The sequence below is a fragment of the Diplotaxodon limnothrissa genome, linkage group LG3 (assembly GCF_057381915.1).
Source record: "Diplotaxodon limnothrissa isolate DT_005_m linkage group LG3, D_limnothrissa_male_GT1.1, whole genome shotgun sequence".
NCBI lineage: Eukaryota > Metazoa > Chordata > Actinopteri > Cichliformes > Cichlidae > Diplotaxodon > Diplotaxodon limnothrissa.
In genome coordinates, this window is record NC_140598.1 from 2,682,546 (window position 1) to 2,699,765 (window position 17,220).

Sequence of the window (17,220 nt, forward strand, 5' to 3'; positions counted from 1 at the left end):
AAAATACCCATGTACGTGTGGACGTAGCCTCATTTTAATGAGCTCACACTTGTTGAAAATGCAGAGGAGCTGGTTGTGAACTGAGCTTCAGTGAAACACAACATACTGAGATTCACTGTGGAGCTTTGAGTGGAAAAAGACAGAAAAACAACATGTGGATTCTGGAATAATGGGAGCTTCCATCTTTAAAGGACTGAAGAGGAAGAAGTTTACAAGGAATCGTTTAGAAGAGTTTCAAACATCAACTGATTGAATCCATGAATCTGAAAACGTGTTTGTGAGTGAAAGAGACAGACATGTACAGACTGAACTATCTGTTCAACAGTCAGAGTGTTTCTCTAACAGGAGACACTCTTTACACTCAACTCAGCACAGGGACACCGACGAACCAGGCCAGACATAAAATCCAGGATAAAGAGGTTCAGTGAATGTGGTGTTGAAGGTGTGGAGGTGGATCAGAGTGTCAGAGGAGACTCTGTAGAAGGACAGAGTGCCAGCAGGACAGTCCACATACACTGCTACTCTGTTATCAGAGGAGGAGGAGGAAAGAACGGAAGTTGATCTATCATTGTGCCAGATGTGACGAGGGCCATCATCAGTACAGTACAGACTCCAGGATTGTTGATTCCCTCCAAACAAACAGTCAGCACTGCGCCCTTTACGTCTGATTGTTTTGTAACTCACTGATATATGAACTTGTCCTTTCCACTCGACCTCCCAGTAACAGCGACCAGTCAGACCATTTCTACACAGCAGCTGAAGCTTGACTTCAAATCTGTTTGGATGATCAGGATATGACTGAACCTCCATTACATGTGACACCTTCCTGTTGTTGTCAGACAGTTGGAGGTTTCTGTGTACTGTGTTTGTGTCGATTGTGAGTTGACAGGAATCTGATGGAGAGAACAAACACAATCCAGCTGCAGTTATTGATCCATCATCTGTTCATTGATTGACACTTTGATGATGACTCCTGACATGATGAAGATGGTTGAATGTGTGCTGCTTTGTTTTCATGAATCACATTAAAAACACACTTACACTTCCTCAGACCTGGTCTCAACCATCGGACTCCAGCAGGCTCCACCCTGAAAGGAGGAGGGGGGCTCAGAGCAGGACAGTCTCTTTCAGCATGCACACATGGACATTACATGGCTCTCATAAACATACTGTTAGACACTGATAAAGGAACAGTCCAACATTTTCACAAATACAGTTCAATCCATACGTGGATCAAACTACTGATGATTTGGACTGATCCTGGATCTGTCAGTACACAACTGTACTGAATGAAATATGACTGTGTTACATGGAGGACCCCCGCATACACACTGTTGTCCTGTCAATGAGGGTTTACAGTGGGGCAAAAAAGTATTTAGTCAGCCACCGATTGTGCAAGTTCCCCCACCTAAAATGATGACAGAGGTCAGTAATTTGCACCAGAGGTACACGTCAACTGTGAGAGACAGAATGTGAAAAAAAAATCCATGAATCCACATGGTAGGATTTGTAAAGAATTTATTCGTAAATTAGGGTGGATAATAAGTATTTGGTCACCTCAAACAAGGAAAATCTCTGGCTCTCACAGACCTGTAACGTCTTCTGTAAGAAGCTTTTCTGTCCCCCACTCGTTACCTGTATGAATGGCACCTGTTTGAACTCATCATCTGTATAAAAGACACCTGTCCACAGCCTCAAACAGTCAGACTCCAAACTCCGCCATGGCCAAGACCAAAGAGCTTTCGAAGGACACCAGGAAAAGTATTGTAGACCTGCACCAGACTGGGAAGAGTGAATCTACAATAGGCAAGCAGCTTGGTGTGAAAAAATCAACTGTGGGAGCAATCATCAGAAAATGGAAGACATAGAAGACCACTGATAATCTCCCTCGATCTGGGGCTCCACGCAAGATCTCATCCCGTGGGGTCACAATTTCAATTCAATTCAATTCAATTCAATTTTATTTATATAGCGCCAAATCACAACAAAAGTCGCCTCAAGGCGCTTCATAGATACAGAGAAAAACCCAACAATCATATGACCCCCTATGAGCAAGCACTTTGGCGACAGTGGGAAGGAAAAACTCCCTTTTAACAGGAAGAAACCTCCGGCAGAACCAGGCTCAGGGAGGGGCGGCCATCTGCTGCGACCGGTTGGGGTGAGAGAAGGAACACAGGATGATCATGAGAACGGTGAGCAAAGATCCCAGAACCACACGGGGGGACCTGGTGAATGACCTGCAGAGAGCTGGGACCAAAGTAACAAAGGTCACCATCAGTAACATACTACGACGGCAGGGAATCAAATCCCGCAGTGCCAGACGTGTTCCTGCTGAAGCCAGTGCATGTCCAGGCCCGTCTGAAGTTTGCCAGAGAGCACATGGATGATACAGCAGAGGATTGGGAGAATGTCATGTGGTCAGATGAAACCAAAGTAGAACTTTTTGGTATAAACTCAACTCGTCGTGTTTGGAGGAAGGAGAATACTGAGTTGCATCCCAAGAACACCATACCTACTGTGAAGCATGGGGGTGGAAACATCATGCTATGGGGCTGTTTTTCTGCCAAGGGGACAGGACGACTGATCCGTGTTAAGGACAGAATGAATGGGGCCATGTATCGTGAGATTTTGAGCCAAAACCTCCTTCCATCAGTGAGAACTTTGAAGATGAAACGAGGCTGGGTCTTCCAACATGACAATGATCCAAAACACACCGCCCGGGCAACAAAGGAGTGGCTCCGTAAGAAGCATTTGAAAGTCCTGGAGTGGCCTAGCCAGTCTCCAGACCTCAACCCCATAGAAAATCTGTGGCGGGAGTTGAAAGTCCGTGTTGCTCGGCGACAGCCCCAAAACATCACTGCTCTCGAGAAGATCTGCATGGAGGAATGGGCCAAGATACCAGCTACTGTGTGTGCAAACCTGGTAAAGACCTATAGTAAACGTTTGACCTCTGTTATTGCCAACAAAGGTTATGTTACAAAGTATTGAGTTGTATTTTTGTTATTGACCAAATACTTATTATCCACCCTGATTTACGAATAAATTCTTTACAAATCCTACCATGTGGATTCATGGATTTTTTTTTCACATTCTGTCTCTCACAGTTGACGTGTACCTCTGGTGCAAATTACTGACCTCTGTCATCATTTTAGGTGGGGGAACTTGCACAATCGGTGGCTGACTAAATACTTTTTTGCCCCACTGTATTTGGAGTTTTTATCCCAAGACTGCTCTGTGCAGCCTTCTAGCTGACTTGTGCATGGTGCAGCTCTCTCCTTCGGGCCGAGCTGCCTGCCGAAATAGCACTACTGATTACCAAATCAGTTCCAGTTGCTCTGCCAGCCTCCTGGCAGTACCCACCCTCCCCAAACCCACTGCACCACCACTCCTCTGCAGCAGAGCCACAGACCACACCCCTACCATATATCTGCACCACCTGTCTAAGGTTGGGGAGCCATCCGGATAAGCCTACATCCAACGAGCATCTGCACCACTGGCCTATGGACCACCTTGAATTTAAAAAGCTGCAGGGCCAGATACCACCAGGTTAACCGCCCAATGGCTTGTTGTACACCCCTCCACAGTGCTATATTTCTGGCCGTTCTCTCTAATAGGTTTCCAGCTGATGTATATGGCAGGGCGCTGGAACCCCCTCTTACCTATTGGGACAAAATAGCCCCCGGCTATCTGATCGAGGGATATGTCTGCAGAAAGTAAGGGAGTGAACAGTCGGAGTGTGAAGCAGGGGTTTCCCACAGAGAGGCTTCTTTACTTGCACAAACACTGCCTGGTACTGTTCCATCCACTGAACCAGATCTGTGTCACCCTTTTGGGTGAGAGCAGTCAAAGAGCTAGTCAGTCAAACTTCACCTTGAACCAGCAGTAGTAACCGGCAAGCCCCAAGAACTGCCTCACCCCTTTTTTGGTCTTGGGATGTGGCAGGATACGATGGCTGTTGTTTTCTCTACCTGCAGGTGCGCCCACCTCTCACGTTATGACCCAGATACTTCCTTCTTTTCGCATATTTCTTCAGGTTGGCCACAAGCCCTACCATCCTCGGAGTCTCCAGGATCACAGCCACCCACTGCACACTTGCAACCCAGATGACATCATCATGGATGATAATACCATCCATGTAGACGGCACCATGCCAAGTATGTGGATGCAGCACCTGGTGCTGCTCTTCGCTCCCTCAAATATAACAGAACACTTGCACTAATGATAGTTTCATAAGAGCAGATGCATGCTGGTGCAATAAGCTGTACGTTTTACGTCCAATGGATGCATGACCTGATTAGTTGACTAACAATTGGTGTCTAGTCGACTATCTAAATAATCGTTTGTGGCAGCCCTAGTCCATGAGGTGCTGGAACGTGGCTGGGACTTTGATCAAGCTGAAAGGAAGTGCTACAAATTGTTAAAAACCATAACCAAATTTCCATAGCAACCTATCCTATCACAGAATTCATAGCGCGGCCCACCCAATTCCAGTTTCCAACAATGGTGGCAGCTACTTGTTGTAATATTACTCCAGGGAACTGGGAAATATCAAACCAGGGAACTTTCCCCCATTTGCGCTAGCATACAATCTGTGCAGGGGTTTGCAAGTAGCCAAAGTTGTGCTAGCAACATAAGTACTTTTTTTTTGTCGTGGATATAGTTTGCACTTTAGTATTATGCTATTACCCTTTTGTGCAATAAAAATAAAATTTGCCCACACTGTAAACTGTCCTGCTATTTTCCTCTGACAACTGAAATCAGCTGATTATAGCGCAAGTGCATGAGGCGATAAGTGAGATTGATAGGCAAGCAGACCTTTGATTCCAAGAAATTTTACTACTAGGAAACGTTTCTTGTACAGACCCAGTTCTCGATTCCCATCTGTAATGGCAACAGGTTAATGTTGCGGTAACAATTATTGAGTCTTAACCTGACAGTGACGAAATATATGATGGAAATTGAAAATAGAAATATAGTGAAATGCGTCAGGCAGAGTTTACTGATGGAGCCGTGATATAATTTACCCAGGCAGCAACACACAGAGTGATCTACACTTTAGTTATTTTTTTATTTTTCTATTTCTATTTATTTTCTTCTTCTTATCCATTCATTGTCACGGAGGAAAGCTGAAGCCTTTCCCAGCTGTCGTAATAAAAGAGGTGGGGTACACCCTGAACAGGTCCTTCATTAGCATGCTGACCATAAAAACTTAAATGATAGCCCTGTGCATCCTTGATTTTAGCTAAGAGAAATTTTGTATCTGTCACGGTCTTGGGTCTGTGACCCAGTGTTTTGATTTTGTATTATTGTTTATTAGTCCGTTTTCTTCTTGGTTCATGTTTGCTAGTGTTTTGGTTTCTGCTTTGTATTTCTTACCTTTTGGATTCCTTTGTCCCTCATGTCCCTCTGGTTCCTGTACTCTCTGTTCTCTCTATTCTGTCAGTATCGTGTTTCTGAATTCAGTCAGTGTATTTCCTGTTTTACGTTGAAGGTCCATGTCTGATATCAGTGTGTTCAGTTTCACTCCCTCACTGTTTCGTCACATTCATTAGGTTTGCAGAGAGTCCTTCCTGTGTGTGGTTTCCTCGTTTCCATCTGTGTATTTACAGGGAGTGCAGAATTATTAGGCAAATGAGTATTTTGTCCACATCAACCTCTTCATGCATGTTGTCTTACTCCAAGCTGTGTAGGCTCGAAAGCCTACCACCAATTAAGCATATTAGGTGATGTGCATCTCTGTAATGAGAAGGGGTGTGGTCTAATGACATCAACACCCTATATCAGGTGTGCATAATTATTAGGCATCTTCCTTTCCTTTGGCAAAATGGGTCAAAAGAAGGACTTGACAGGCTCAGAAAAGTCAAAAATAGTGAGATATCTTGCAGAGGGATGCAGCAGTCTCAAAATTGCAAGCGTTTCATTCAAAATAGTCAACAGGGTCGCAAGAAGCATGTGGAAAAACCAAGGCGCAAAATAACTGCCCATGAACTGAGAAAAGTCAAGCATGCAGCTGCCAAGATGCCACTTGCCACCAGTTTGGCCATATTTCAGAGCTGCAACATCACTGGAGTGCCCAAAAGCACAAGCTGTGCAATACTCAGAGACATGGCCAAGGTAAGAAAGGCTGAAAGACGACCACCACTGAACAAGACACACAAGCTGAAACGTCAAGACTGGGCCAAGAACTATCTCTGATTTACTAAGGTTTTATGGACTGATGAAATGAGAGTGAGTCTTGATGGGCCAGATGGATGGGCCCGTGGCTGGATTGGTAAAGGGCAGAGAGCTCCAGTCCGACTCAGACGCCAGCAAGGTGGAGGTGGAGTACTGGTTTGGGCTGGTATCATCAAAGATGAGCTTGTGGGGCCTTTTTGGGTTGAGGATGGAGTCAAGCTCAACTCCCAGTCCTACTGCCAGTTTCTGGAAGACACCTTCTTCAAGCAGTGGTACAGGAAGAAGTCTGCATCCTTCAAGAAAAACATGATTTTCATGCAGGACAATGCTCCATCACACGCGTCCAAGTACTCCACAGCGTGGCTGGCAAGAAAGGGTATAAAAGAAGAAAAACTAATGACATGGCCACCTTGTTCACCTGATCTGAACCCCATTGAGAACCTGTGGTCCATCATCAAATGTGAGATTTACAAGGAGGGAAAACAGTACACCTCTCTGAACAGTGTCTGGGAGGCTGTGGTTGCTGCTGCACGCAATGTCGATGGTGAACAGATCAAAACACTGACAGAATCCATGGATGGCAGGCTTTTGAGTGTCCTTGCAAACAAAGGTGGCTATATTGGTCGCTGATTTGTTTTTGTTTTGTTTTTGAATGTCAGAAATGTATATTTGTGAATGTGGAGATGTTATATTGGTTTCACTGGTAAAAATAAATAATTGAAATGGGTATATATTTGTTTTTTGTTAAGTTGCCTAATAATTATGCACAGTAATAGTCACCTGCACACACAGATATCCCCCTAAAATAGCTAAAACTAAAAACAAACTAAAAACTACTTCCAAAAACATTCAGCTTTGATATTAATGAGTTTTTTGGGTTCATTGAGAACATGGTTGTTGTTCAATAATAAAATTATTCCTCAAAAATACAACTTGCCTAATAATTCTGCACTCCCTGTATGTGTGTGTTCTCTTGTGCTTGTCACTGGTTCTTCTGCGTTACCTCCCTGTGTAATTCTGTGTCTCACCCTGGCCTTTCCCTGCATATCATCCAAGGTGTCATGGTTTCAGGTTTGTTTAGTTTTTCCCAGTTAGGTTATTTCTTAGTTCCTGTCCGCCACTTCCGTGTCACTCAGTATTTTCCTCCCGTGTCAATAAAGCTCACTCTTCTCATCTAAGTCAGTGCCTGCAGTTTTGGGTCCTTATCTCACCTCCACACAGCTTGCCTCACAAGCCATGACAGTATCACATAAGAGTAGTATTCCTTTTTAATTCATTAATTTTAGTTTACTTAAATTCTATTGATCATTTTATGTAAGTCTTTATTTCTCATTTTGTTTATGGGTATCTAGTGTATGCGGTTTGCATATTTTTGGCTTATGCTATGTGTAGATATATAAATGAATGAATGGGTGAACAAATCTAACTATGATACGTTATTCTTTTTATCACCTTGTTGTAGGCTAAAAGATACCTCTGTTTCCAGTTTCTGTGCTAAGCTTTAGGATTTATCTGAATATGGGTCAGAGGGAAATAATACATTTTCTTCAAATGACTGGTTTATTACAAATACATAGAGAGCTTGGTGAACTAATGGTGACAAAAAGCAGTCATCATCTCTGTTTCTGGACATGTCAGCGTTAAATATCTAATTATTTTTAAACTGCAAAGGACCAGAAACACTAGTCTGTATATATTTTAGAGAAAATGTTTTTAGCTGTTCTTTTTATGCCAGACATTCTCTCCATACCTCAGAGAGTCCAGCTGCTCCTTCAGTCCAGCCAAGAGCAGCTTCATTCCTGAGTCTCCTGCATCATTGTAGCTCAGATCCAGCTCCCTCAGATGGGAGGCGTTTGAGCTCAGAGCTGAGGCAAGAGAAGTAAAGCCTTCCACTGTGATCGCGCAGCCCGAGAGACTGCAGACACAAAACAACAATTCACCTGTAAACATGTCATTGGATGGTTTTTTTTGCCATCCATTGATTAAATACTTTTTGTAACAGTTCACAAAAAATAACAGTTGTAAAAGTTTTTTAAGTTGTGTAAATACACACAGAGCAGAGTGCAGGTAGAGTAGAGTGAGTATAGATGAGTATTCAGGAGTGATTTGTGACACAGGGATAATAGCAACACTGAAATTGGATGTTTACTAGACAACAGGGACATTTGCGTTGATGTATGTTTTGGAGACTGATGTGCACATTAAAGAAAAGACACTAGTTAAAGTCTTAGCTTAAAAATGTCTAGCCTGGACAAATGTATTTCAAATCATAAACAAATAAAAAAACAAGACAAAATTTGAGACAGTAATTCAGAGGAAACACTGTATTCTGACCTGAGAATTTCCAGTGTACAATGTGGACTCTCCAGTCCTCCAGAAAGAATCTTAACTCCTAAATCCTGCAGGTTGTTATTACTCAGGTCTAATTCTCTCAGACTAGAAGACTGAGAGCTAAGAATAAATGACAGAGCTCCACATATTCTGTCTGTGAGGTTACAGCCACTCAACCTGAAACAGAAAAAGAAAAAAGCAATAAAACAAACAAAAAATAAAGACATACACACATACACACACGCTTACTTTTAAACACTCTAGGAACCAGAAGTAAGTAACCAGTCAGACAGCAACGTTTTCTATTTTGGTGATATCGTACTATGAGGTAGTTAAATAAACAAAGTGGAAACTATTCAAGCCACTTCAATGCAGTACCTGTAATACCTATAACGTGCTCTAATCTCCATCCATCCATCCATCTTCATCCACTTTATCCGAGGCCGGGTCGCGGGGGAAGCAGCCTAAGCAAAGAGGCCCAGACCTCCCTCTCCCCAGCCACCTCCTCCACCATTTGGTTCGGGGATTACCACCACGGCAGGCACCAACCACCTTGCGGCCGCAGCTCAATGCAGCAGCTTCGGCAATGGAGATGCTGAACATGGTCCATTTGGACTCAATGTCCCCAGTCTCCCTCGGAATGCTGTTGAAGCTCTGCCGGAGGTGTGCGTTAAAGATCTCGCGGACTGGGGCCTCTGCTAGACGTTCCCAGCACACCCTCACTACGCGTTTAGGTGCACCAGGTCTGTCCAGCGTCCTCCCCCGCCACCTGATCCAACTCACCACCAGGTGGTGATCAGTTGACAGCTCAGCCCCTCTCTTTACCCGAGTGTCCAGAACATATGGTCGCAGGTCTGGTGATACGATTACAAAATCGATCATCGACCTACGGCCTAGAGCATCCTGGTGCCACGTGCCCTTATGGACACTCTTATGTTCGAACAGGGTGTTCGTTATGGCCAAACTGTGGTTAGCACAGAAGTCCAATAACAAAGCACTGCTCGGGTTCAGATCAGGGAGGCCGTTCCTCCCAATCACGCCCCTCCAGGTCTCGCTGTCGTTACCCACGTGAGCATTGAAGTCTCCCAGCAGGACAACAGAGTCTCCAGGTGGAGCACCTTCCAGCACCCCCCCCCCCCCCCCCAGGGTCTCTAAGAAGGCTGGGTACTCTGAACTGCCACTCGGCGCATAAGTGCAGATGACAGTCAGGACCCGTTCCCCGACCCTAAGGCGCAGGGAACAAACCCTCTCGTCCACCGGGAAAAACCCCAACGTACCGGCAGCAAGCCGAGGGGATATTAGAATACCCACCCCAGCCCGCCGCCTCTCACCAGGGGCAACTCCAGACTGAGACAGAGTCCAGCCCCTCTCCAGGAGACTGGTTCCAGAGCCCAAGCCATGCGTAGAGGTGAGCCCGACTATATCTAGCTGGTACCTCTCAACCTCACGCACTAACTCAGGCTCCTTCCCCACCAGAGAGGTGACATTCCATGTCCCTATTGCCAGTCTTGGCAGCCGGGGGTCAGTCCGCCAGGGCCTCCGCTCCTGGCCGCCACCCGGCACACAATGCACCCGACCCCTATGGCGCCTCCTGCGGGTGGTGGGCCTGCGGGAGGATGGGCCCATGTCTCCTCTTCGGGCTGTGCCTGGCCGGGCCCCATGGACTAAGGCCCGGCCACCAGACGCTCGCCCTCGGGCACCCTCCCCGGGCCTGGCTCCAGGGCGGGGCCCCGGTAACCCTATCCCGGGCAGGGTAAACTGTTCCCTCGATATCCTTTTCATAAGGGTCTTCTGAATCGCTCTTTGTCTGGTCCCTCACCCAGGACCAATTTGCCATGGGAGACCCTACCAGGGGGCAAAAGCCCCCAGACAACATAGCCCCTGGGATCCCTGGGACACACAAACCCCTCCACCACGATAAGGTAGCGATTCAAGGAGCTCTAAATTCTGTAATAAAATTTTGTGGTCAACAGTATCTAATTCTGCACTGAGGTCCAGATGATGAGTTAGCTGTTTTACAACTACTCTTTAGTAAAGATTGATTTTCATATTACTAAGAGAGCTGGATCAAGTTATTACTTTTTAAGTGATGGTTTAAGTACTGCTACCTTAAAGGTTAGTGGTATGCGGCCGAGAAATAGAGGTAGATTGATCGAACTTAAAACTAAAGCTTTAATAGGAATTCTTTGAGCAATGTGGTAGGAATACAGTCTAAAAGACATGTTGATGGTTTGAAGGAAGTAATTACTGAAGTTAACTCTGAAAGATAACTCAACGAAATACCACTGAAATATTCTGAAAGGTATACCACTAAGTCAACTACTTCTGATTAGTAGTAAACCTTTTTTCAAAAATGTTTCCTGTTTTTTTTTTCTTGTCCTCTCAGGAGCATCAGTGTCCAGAGCTTTACGTAGTGAATATATAATACTGTTAACAAGATAACTGACCTCTGTGGGAGTAGAGTTCTGAATTCAGTAGAGTTAAGGCTGCTGCTCTGCATTGTCTTGGCACATGTTAATCCAGGACAGTGGAGGAAGTATAGCCTTAAACTTTATTACAGCACTTATAAAAAGATATCTACTATGAGAACGGACTGCTACACAATCCATCCATCCATCCATCCATCCATCTTCATCTGCTTTATCCGAAGCCGGGTCGCGGGGGCAGCAGCCTAAGCAAAGAGGCCCAGACCTCCCTCTCCCCAGCCACCTCCTCCAGCTTATCCGGGGGAACACCAAGGCGTTCCCAGGCCAGCCGAGAGATATAATCTCTCCAGCGTGTCCTGGGTCTGCCCCGGGGCCTCCTCCCGGTGGGACATGCCCGGAATACCTCACCCAGGAGGCGCCCAGGGGGCATCCTTGTCAGATGCCCGAACCACCTCAGCTGGCTTCTTTCGATGTGGAGCAGCAGCTGCTCTACTCTGAGCCCCTCCCGGATGGTCGAACTTCTCACCCTATCTCTAAGGGAGAGGCCAGCCACCCTTCGGAGGAAGCTCATTTCCGCCGCTTGTATCCGCGATCTCGTTCTTTCGGTCACTACCCACAGCTCGTGGCCATAGGTGAGGGTAGAGACGTAGATCGACCGATAAATTGAGAGCTTCGCTTTTACACTCAGCTCACTCTTCACCACGACGGACCGGTGCAGCGTCTGCATTACTGCAGCTGCAGCCCCAATCCGTCTGTCGATCTCCGGCTCCCTTCTCCCATCACTCGCGAACAAGACCCCGAGATACTTGAACTCCTCCACTTGGGGCAGGAACTCATCCCCGACCCGGAGTGGGCACTCCACCCTTTTCCGGCTGAGAACCATGGCCTCAGATTTGGAGGTGCTGATCCTCATTCCCGCTGCTTCACACTCGGCTGCGAACCGTTCCAGTGCGAGCTGGAGGCCCTCACCCGATGAAGCCAACAGAACCACATCATCCGCAAAAATCAGAGATGAGATTCTGAGGCCACCAAAGCGAAAGCCCTCCGCCACTTGGCTGCGCCTAGAAATCCTGTCCATAAAAATTATGAACAGAACCGGAGACAAAGGGCAGTCCTGGCGGAGCCCATCACCCGCCGGGAACAAGTCCGACTTATTGCCAGCAATGCGAACCAAGCTCCTACAACGGTTGTATAGGGATCGAATGGCCCGTAGCAATGGGCCAGACACCCCCGCAACACCTCCCACAGGACCCCCCGAAGGACACGGTCGAATACCTTCTCCAAGTCCACAAAACACATGTAGACTGGTTGGGCAAACTCCCATGCACCCTCAAGTATCCTCGAGAGGATGAAGAGCTGGTCCAGTGTTCCGCGACCAGGACGAAAACCGCATTGTTCCTCCTGTATCCGAGGTTCGACTAGCGGACGAACTCTCCTTTCCAGCACCCTGGCATAGACTTTCCCAGGGAGGCTGAGTGTGATCCCCCTGTATTTGGAACACACCCTCCAGTCCCCCTTCTTAAAGATGGGGACCACCACCCCGGTCTGCCAGTCCACAGGTACTGCCCCTGATCTCCACGCAACATTGCAGAGGCGTGTCAACCAGGACAGCCCTACAACGTCCAGAGCCTTCAGGAACTCGGGGCGGACCTCATCAACACCACGGGCTCTGCCACCAAGGAGTTGTTTAACTGCCTCAGTGACCTCACCCCCGGAAATTGGCGGGTCATTCCCCTCATCCCCCGCCAGCACTATACACAGTGCAGGTAGAGCACCGCTTTCCCCTCCTGAGACGCCTGACGGTTTGCCAGAATCTCTTCGAGGCAGTCCGAAAGTCTTTTTCCATGGCCTCTCCAAACTCCTCCCACACCCGAGTTTTTGCTTCAGCCACTGCCCGAGCTGCATTCCGCTTGGCCTGTCGATACCTGTCGGCTGCCTCCGGAGTCCCACAGGCTAATCAAACCCGATAGGACTCCTTCTTCAGCCTGGTGGCTCCCTTCCCCTCTGGTGTCCACCATTTGGTTCGGGGATTACCACCACGGCAGGCACCAACCACCCTGCGGCCGCAGCTCAATGCAGCAGCTTCGGCAATGGAGACGCTGAACATGGTCCATTTGGACTCAATGTCCCCAGTCTCCCTCGGAATGCTGTTGAAGCTCTGCCGGAGGTGTGCGTTGAAGATCTCGCGGACTGGGGCCTCTGCTAGGCGTTCCCAGCACACCCTCACTATGCGTTTAGGTGCACCAGGTCTGTCCAGCGTCCTCCCCCGCCACCTGATCCAACTCACCACCAGGTGGTGATCAGTTGACAGCTCAGCCCCTCTCTTTACCCGAGTGTCCAGAACATATGGTCGCAGGTCTGGTGATACGATTACAAAATCGATCATCGACCTACAGCCTAGAGCGTCCTGGTGCCACGTGCACTTATGGACACTCTTATGTTCGAACAGGGTGTTTGTTATGGCCAAACTGTGATTAGCATAGAATCCAATAACAAAGCACTGCTCGGGTTCAGATCAGGGAGGCCGTTCCTCCCAATCACGCCCCTCCAGGTCTCGCTGTCGTTACCCACGTGAGCATTGAAGTCTCCCAGCAGGACAACAGAGTCTCCAGGTGGAGCACCTTCCAGCACCCCCCCCCCAGGGACTCTAAGAAGGCTGGGTACTCCGAACTGCCACTCGGCGCATAAGTGCAGATGACAGTCAGGACCCGTTCCCCGACCCTAAGGCGCAGGGAACAAACCCTCTCATCCACCGGGAAAAACCCCAACGTACCGGCAGCCAGCCGAGGGGATATTAGAATGGTACCTCTCAACCTCACGCACTAACTCAGGCTCCTTCCCCACCAGAGAGGTTACATTCCATGTCCCTATTGCCTATTACACAATCCATTATTATAAATTTAAACCTTATTAGGAGATGATCAGACAAAAGAGGGTTTTAGGAAAAAAAACTGTTCAATGTTCAGTTTGACATTGTTGATGACATTTGTTAGAATACGTTCCTGAGTGGATTGCAGAGAAAAGCATCAATCGGTGATACAAAGTTATATATACCAATAAGAAAATGTATTTAGAGTCTGCCACATTAGGAACGACAAAGAAAAATTCCTGGAGTTGGACACAAGATTGCAAATGATGTTACTTTGTACATGTAAGTAACATATTTCTAGTAAGGCGATGTTCATTGCTATGGAGCAGCTGACAATGATTTCACTCAATATTTTTAGAAGGGTTTATTTATTTATTTGAACTGTTTTAATTGTCCGTCTCTGATTTATTCCTGAAGAAAAATGAACTAAAATAAATAAATAGTAGGGCTGTAAGTGTCAAAGCATTAATGCGGCGTTAACACGGATTAAACGCATTAACGCAGTCATCATGATTAACCCTAGAACACTATCGCTATAAATAGTAACACGATCACTAATGCCGGGTGATTTTTACCCGATATAATATAACCAATGAAAGGTAATCAAATATATCAAAATATGACAACACATGACAAATTAGAGTGGTCTTCTTTTACTTTCAACTGTGCCATGTCTAACAAAATGAAAAATAAGACTCCTAAAACAAAATAATGACTCTGGAAAGCTGGTCTTTGGTCCACCCATTCCTGGGACATTTGAGACTTCCCTGGTGATGGCACAGGCTCCTCGACACGCAAACAGCTGCAGGAGAGTGAAATCATATAAATGTATTTTCTCGGGTGTAAATCACCCAGCGATAGTGTTCTAGGGTTAAAGTGATTGAAATTTTGAACGCAGTGAACCCATCTGGAGCGCAGAATGGAAAAACTATGGACAAACTGTCCATAGGTATTTTGAGTCAGTCTGTCTCCAGATGGTTTAATCGTGTTAGTTGTGATGACAGCATCAACGCCACATTAACCCGTTAACACCGAGTAACCCGTTAAGACTGAGTAACAGATTGATCTGTTAACTTGTCAACGCGGATTAGCTCGTTTTAATGCAGATCAGTCCGTGTCAACATTGACAGCACTAATAAATAGATAAATGAATAAAGCAAGCATGAATACACATTTACTCACAAAGCTTTGTTGGAGGCTTTGATCACTGGCAGCAGCCTCAGAAGAGCCTCCTCTGAAGCAGAGTATTTCTTTAGGTCAAACACATCCAGATCTTTTTCTGATGACAATAAGATGAAAACCAGAGCTGACCACTGAGCAGGAGACAGGTTTTCTGTGGAGAGACTTCCTGAACTCATGGACTGTTGGATCTCCTCCACTAGAGAACGATCATTGAGTTCATTCAGACAGTGGAACAGATTAATGCTTTTCTCTGCAGACAGATTCTCACTGAGCTTCTCCTTAATGTACTGGACTGTTTCCTGATTGGTCTGTGAGCTACTTCCTGTCTGTGTCAGCAGGCCTTGTAGGAGAGTCTGATTGGTCTGCAGTGAAAGACCCAGGAGGAAGCGCAGGAACAAGTCCAGGTGTCCATTTGGACTTTGTAAGGCCTTGTTCACAGCAGTCTGGTAAAATTGTTTCTGTGCAAATTCCTTTCTTTCAGACTTCTGTGAGGTTGTTTGCTGTTCTTCCAGCAGATTGAGTCCAGAGTTGATGAAGGTCAGATGGACATGAAGAGCAGCCAGAAACTCCTGAACACTCAGATGGATGAAGCAGAACACCTTGTCCTGGTACAGTCCTCTCTCCTCTTTAAAGATCTGTGTGAACACTCCTGAGTACACTGAGGCTGCTCTGATATCAATGCCACACTCTGTCAGGTCTGATTCATAGAAGATCAGGTTTCCTTTCTGCAGCTGATCAAAAGCCAGTTTTCCCAGAGACTCAATCATCTGCCTGCTCTCTGGACTCCAGTGTGGATCTGTCTCAGCTCCTCCATCATACTTGACCTTCTTCACTTTGGCCTGAACCACCAGGAAGTGGATGTACATCTCAGTCAGGGTGTTGGGCAGCTGTCCTCCCTCTCTGGTTTCCAGCACATCCTCCAGAACTGTAGCAGTGATCCAGCAGAAGACTGGGATGTGGCACATGATGTGGAGGCTTCGTGATGTCTTGATGTGGGAGATGATCCTGCTGGTCTGCTTCCTATCTCGGAATCTCTTCTTGAAATACTCCTTCTTTTGTTGATCAGTGAAGCCTCTGACTTCTGTCACCATGTTAACACATTGAGGAGGGATCTGATTGGCTGCTGCAGGTCGTGTGGTTATCCAGAGGCGAGCAGAGGGAAGCAGTTTCCCCCTGATGAGGTTTATCAGCAGCACATCCACTGAGGTGGACTTTCTAGGGTCAGTTAGGATTGTAGTTTTGTGGAAGTCCAGAGGAAGTCGACACTCATCCAGACCATCAAAGATGAACACAACCTGGAAGTCTTCAAAGCTGCAGATTCCTGCTTCTTTGGTTTCAGTAAAGAAGTGATGAACAAGTCCCACCAAGCTGAACTTTTCCTCTTTCAGCACATTCAGCTCTCTGAAAGTAAATGGAAACACAAACTGCATGTCCGGGTTGGCTTTGTCTTCAGCCCAGTTGAGGGTGTATTTCTGTGTTAAGACTGTTTTCCCAATGCCAGCCACTCCCTTTGTCAGCACTGTTCTGATTGGTTCATCTCTTCCAGATGACGCTTTAAAGATGTCTTCTTGTCTGATTGTTGCTTCTAGACTGTCTGGCTTCTTGGATGCTGTTTCAATCTGTCTAACCTCATGTTCATCATTGACCTCTGCAGTCCCTCCCTCTGTGATGTAGAGCTCTGTGTAGATCTGATTCAGAAGGCTTGGGTTTCCTGCTTTAGCGATCCCCTCAAACACACACTGGAACTTCTTCTTCAGGGTGGATTTAATTTTATGTTGACACCACTGATGGTTCCCAATGGAAATTCCTAACAATAACAATAGACAAAATATCAAATAGTCACCAAGTGCATATTTGTTGAATATTCGTGTGTCTCTTCAATTCAATTTCAATTCAATTCAATTCAATTTTATTTATATAGCACCAAATCACAACAAAAGTCGCCTCAAGGCGCTTCATAGATACAGAGAAAAACCCAACAATCATATGACCCCCTATGAGCAAGCACTTTGGCGACAGTGGGAAGGAAAAACTCCCTTTTAACAGGAAGAAACCTCCGGCAGAACCAGGCTCAGGGAGGGGCGGCCATCTGCTGCGACCGGTTGGGGTGAGAGAAGGAAGACAGGATAAAAGACATGCTGTGGAAGAGAGACAGAGGTTAATAACAGATATGATTCAATGCAGAGAGGTCTGTTAATACATAGTGAGTGAGAAAGGTGACTGGAAAGGAAAAACTCA

At 46.4% G+C, this 17,220-nt stretch overlaps 1 protein-coding gene across 3 annotated transcripts in view; it reads right to left on the reverse strand.

Moving 5' to 3' along the window:
* Nucleotides 1-366: 366 nt before the first annotated feature.
* The window catches only part of LOC146634286 (NLR family CARD domain-containing protein 3-like), a 612,463-nt gene continuing 595,609 nt past the window's right edge, over nucleotides 367-17,220 (reverse strand). For 2 of the 3 annotated variants that reach the window (XM_085375483.1, XM_085375490.1), the window contains exons 4-8: nucleotides 14,983-16,766; nucleotides 8,509-8,682; nucleotides 7,925-8,089; nucleotides 1,042-1,088; nucleotides 367-893 (exon numbers count right to left, since the gene is read on the reverse strand). In XM_085375483.1, coding sequence (XP_085231609.1) covers nucleotides 367-893; nucleotides 1,042-1,088; nucleotides 7,925-8,089; nucleotides 8,509-8,682; nucleotides 14,983-16,766 — 2,697 coding nt within the window. The remainder of the gene's footprint in view (nucleotides 894-1,041; nucleotides 1,089-7,924; nucleotides 8,090-8,508; nucleotides 8,683-14,982; nucleotides 16,767-17,220) is intronic. The other variant, XM_085375474.1, reaches the window with a different exon arrangement.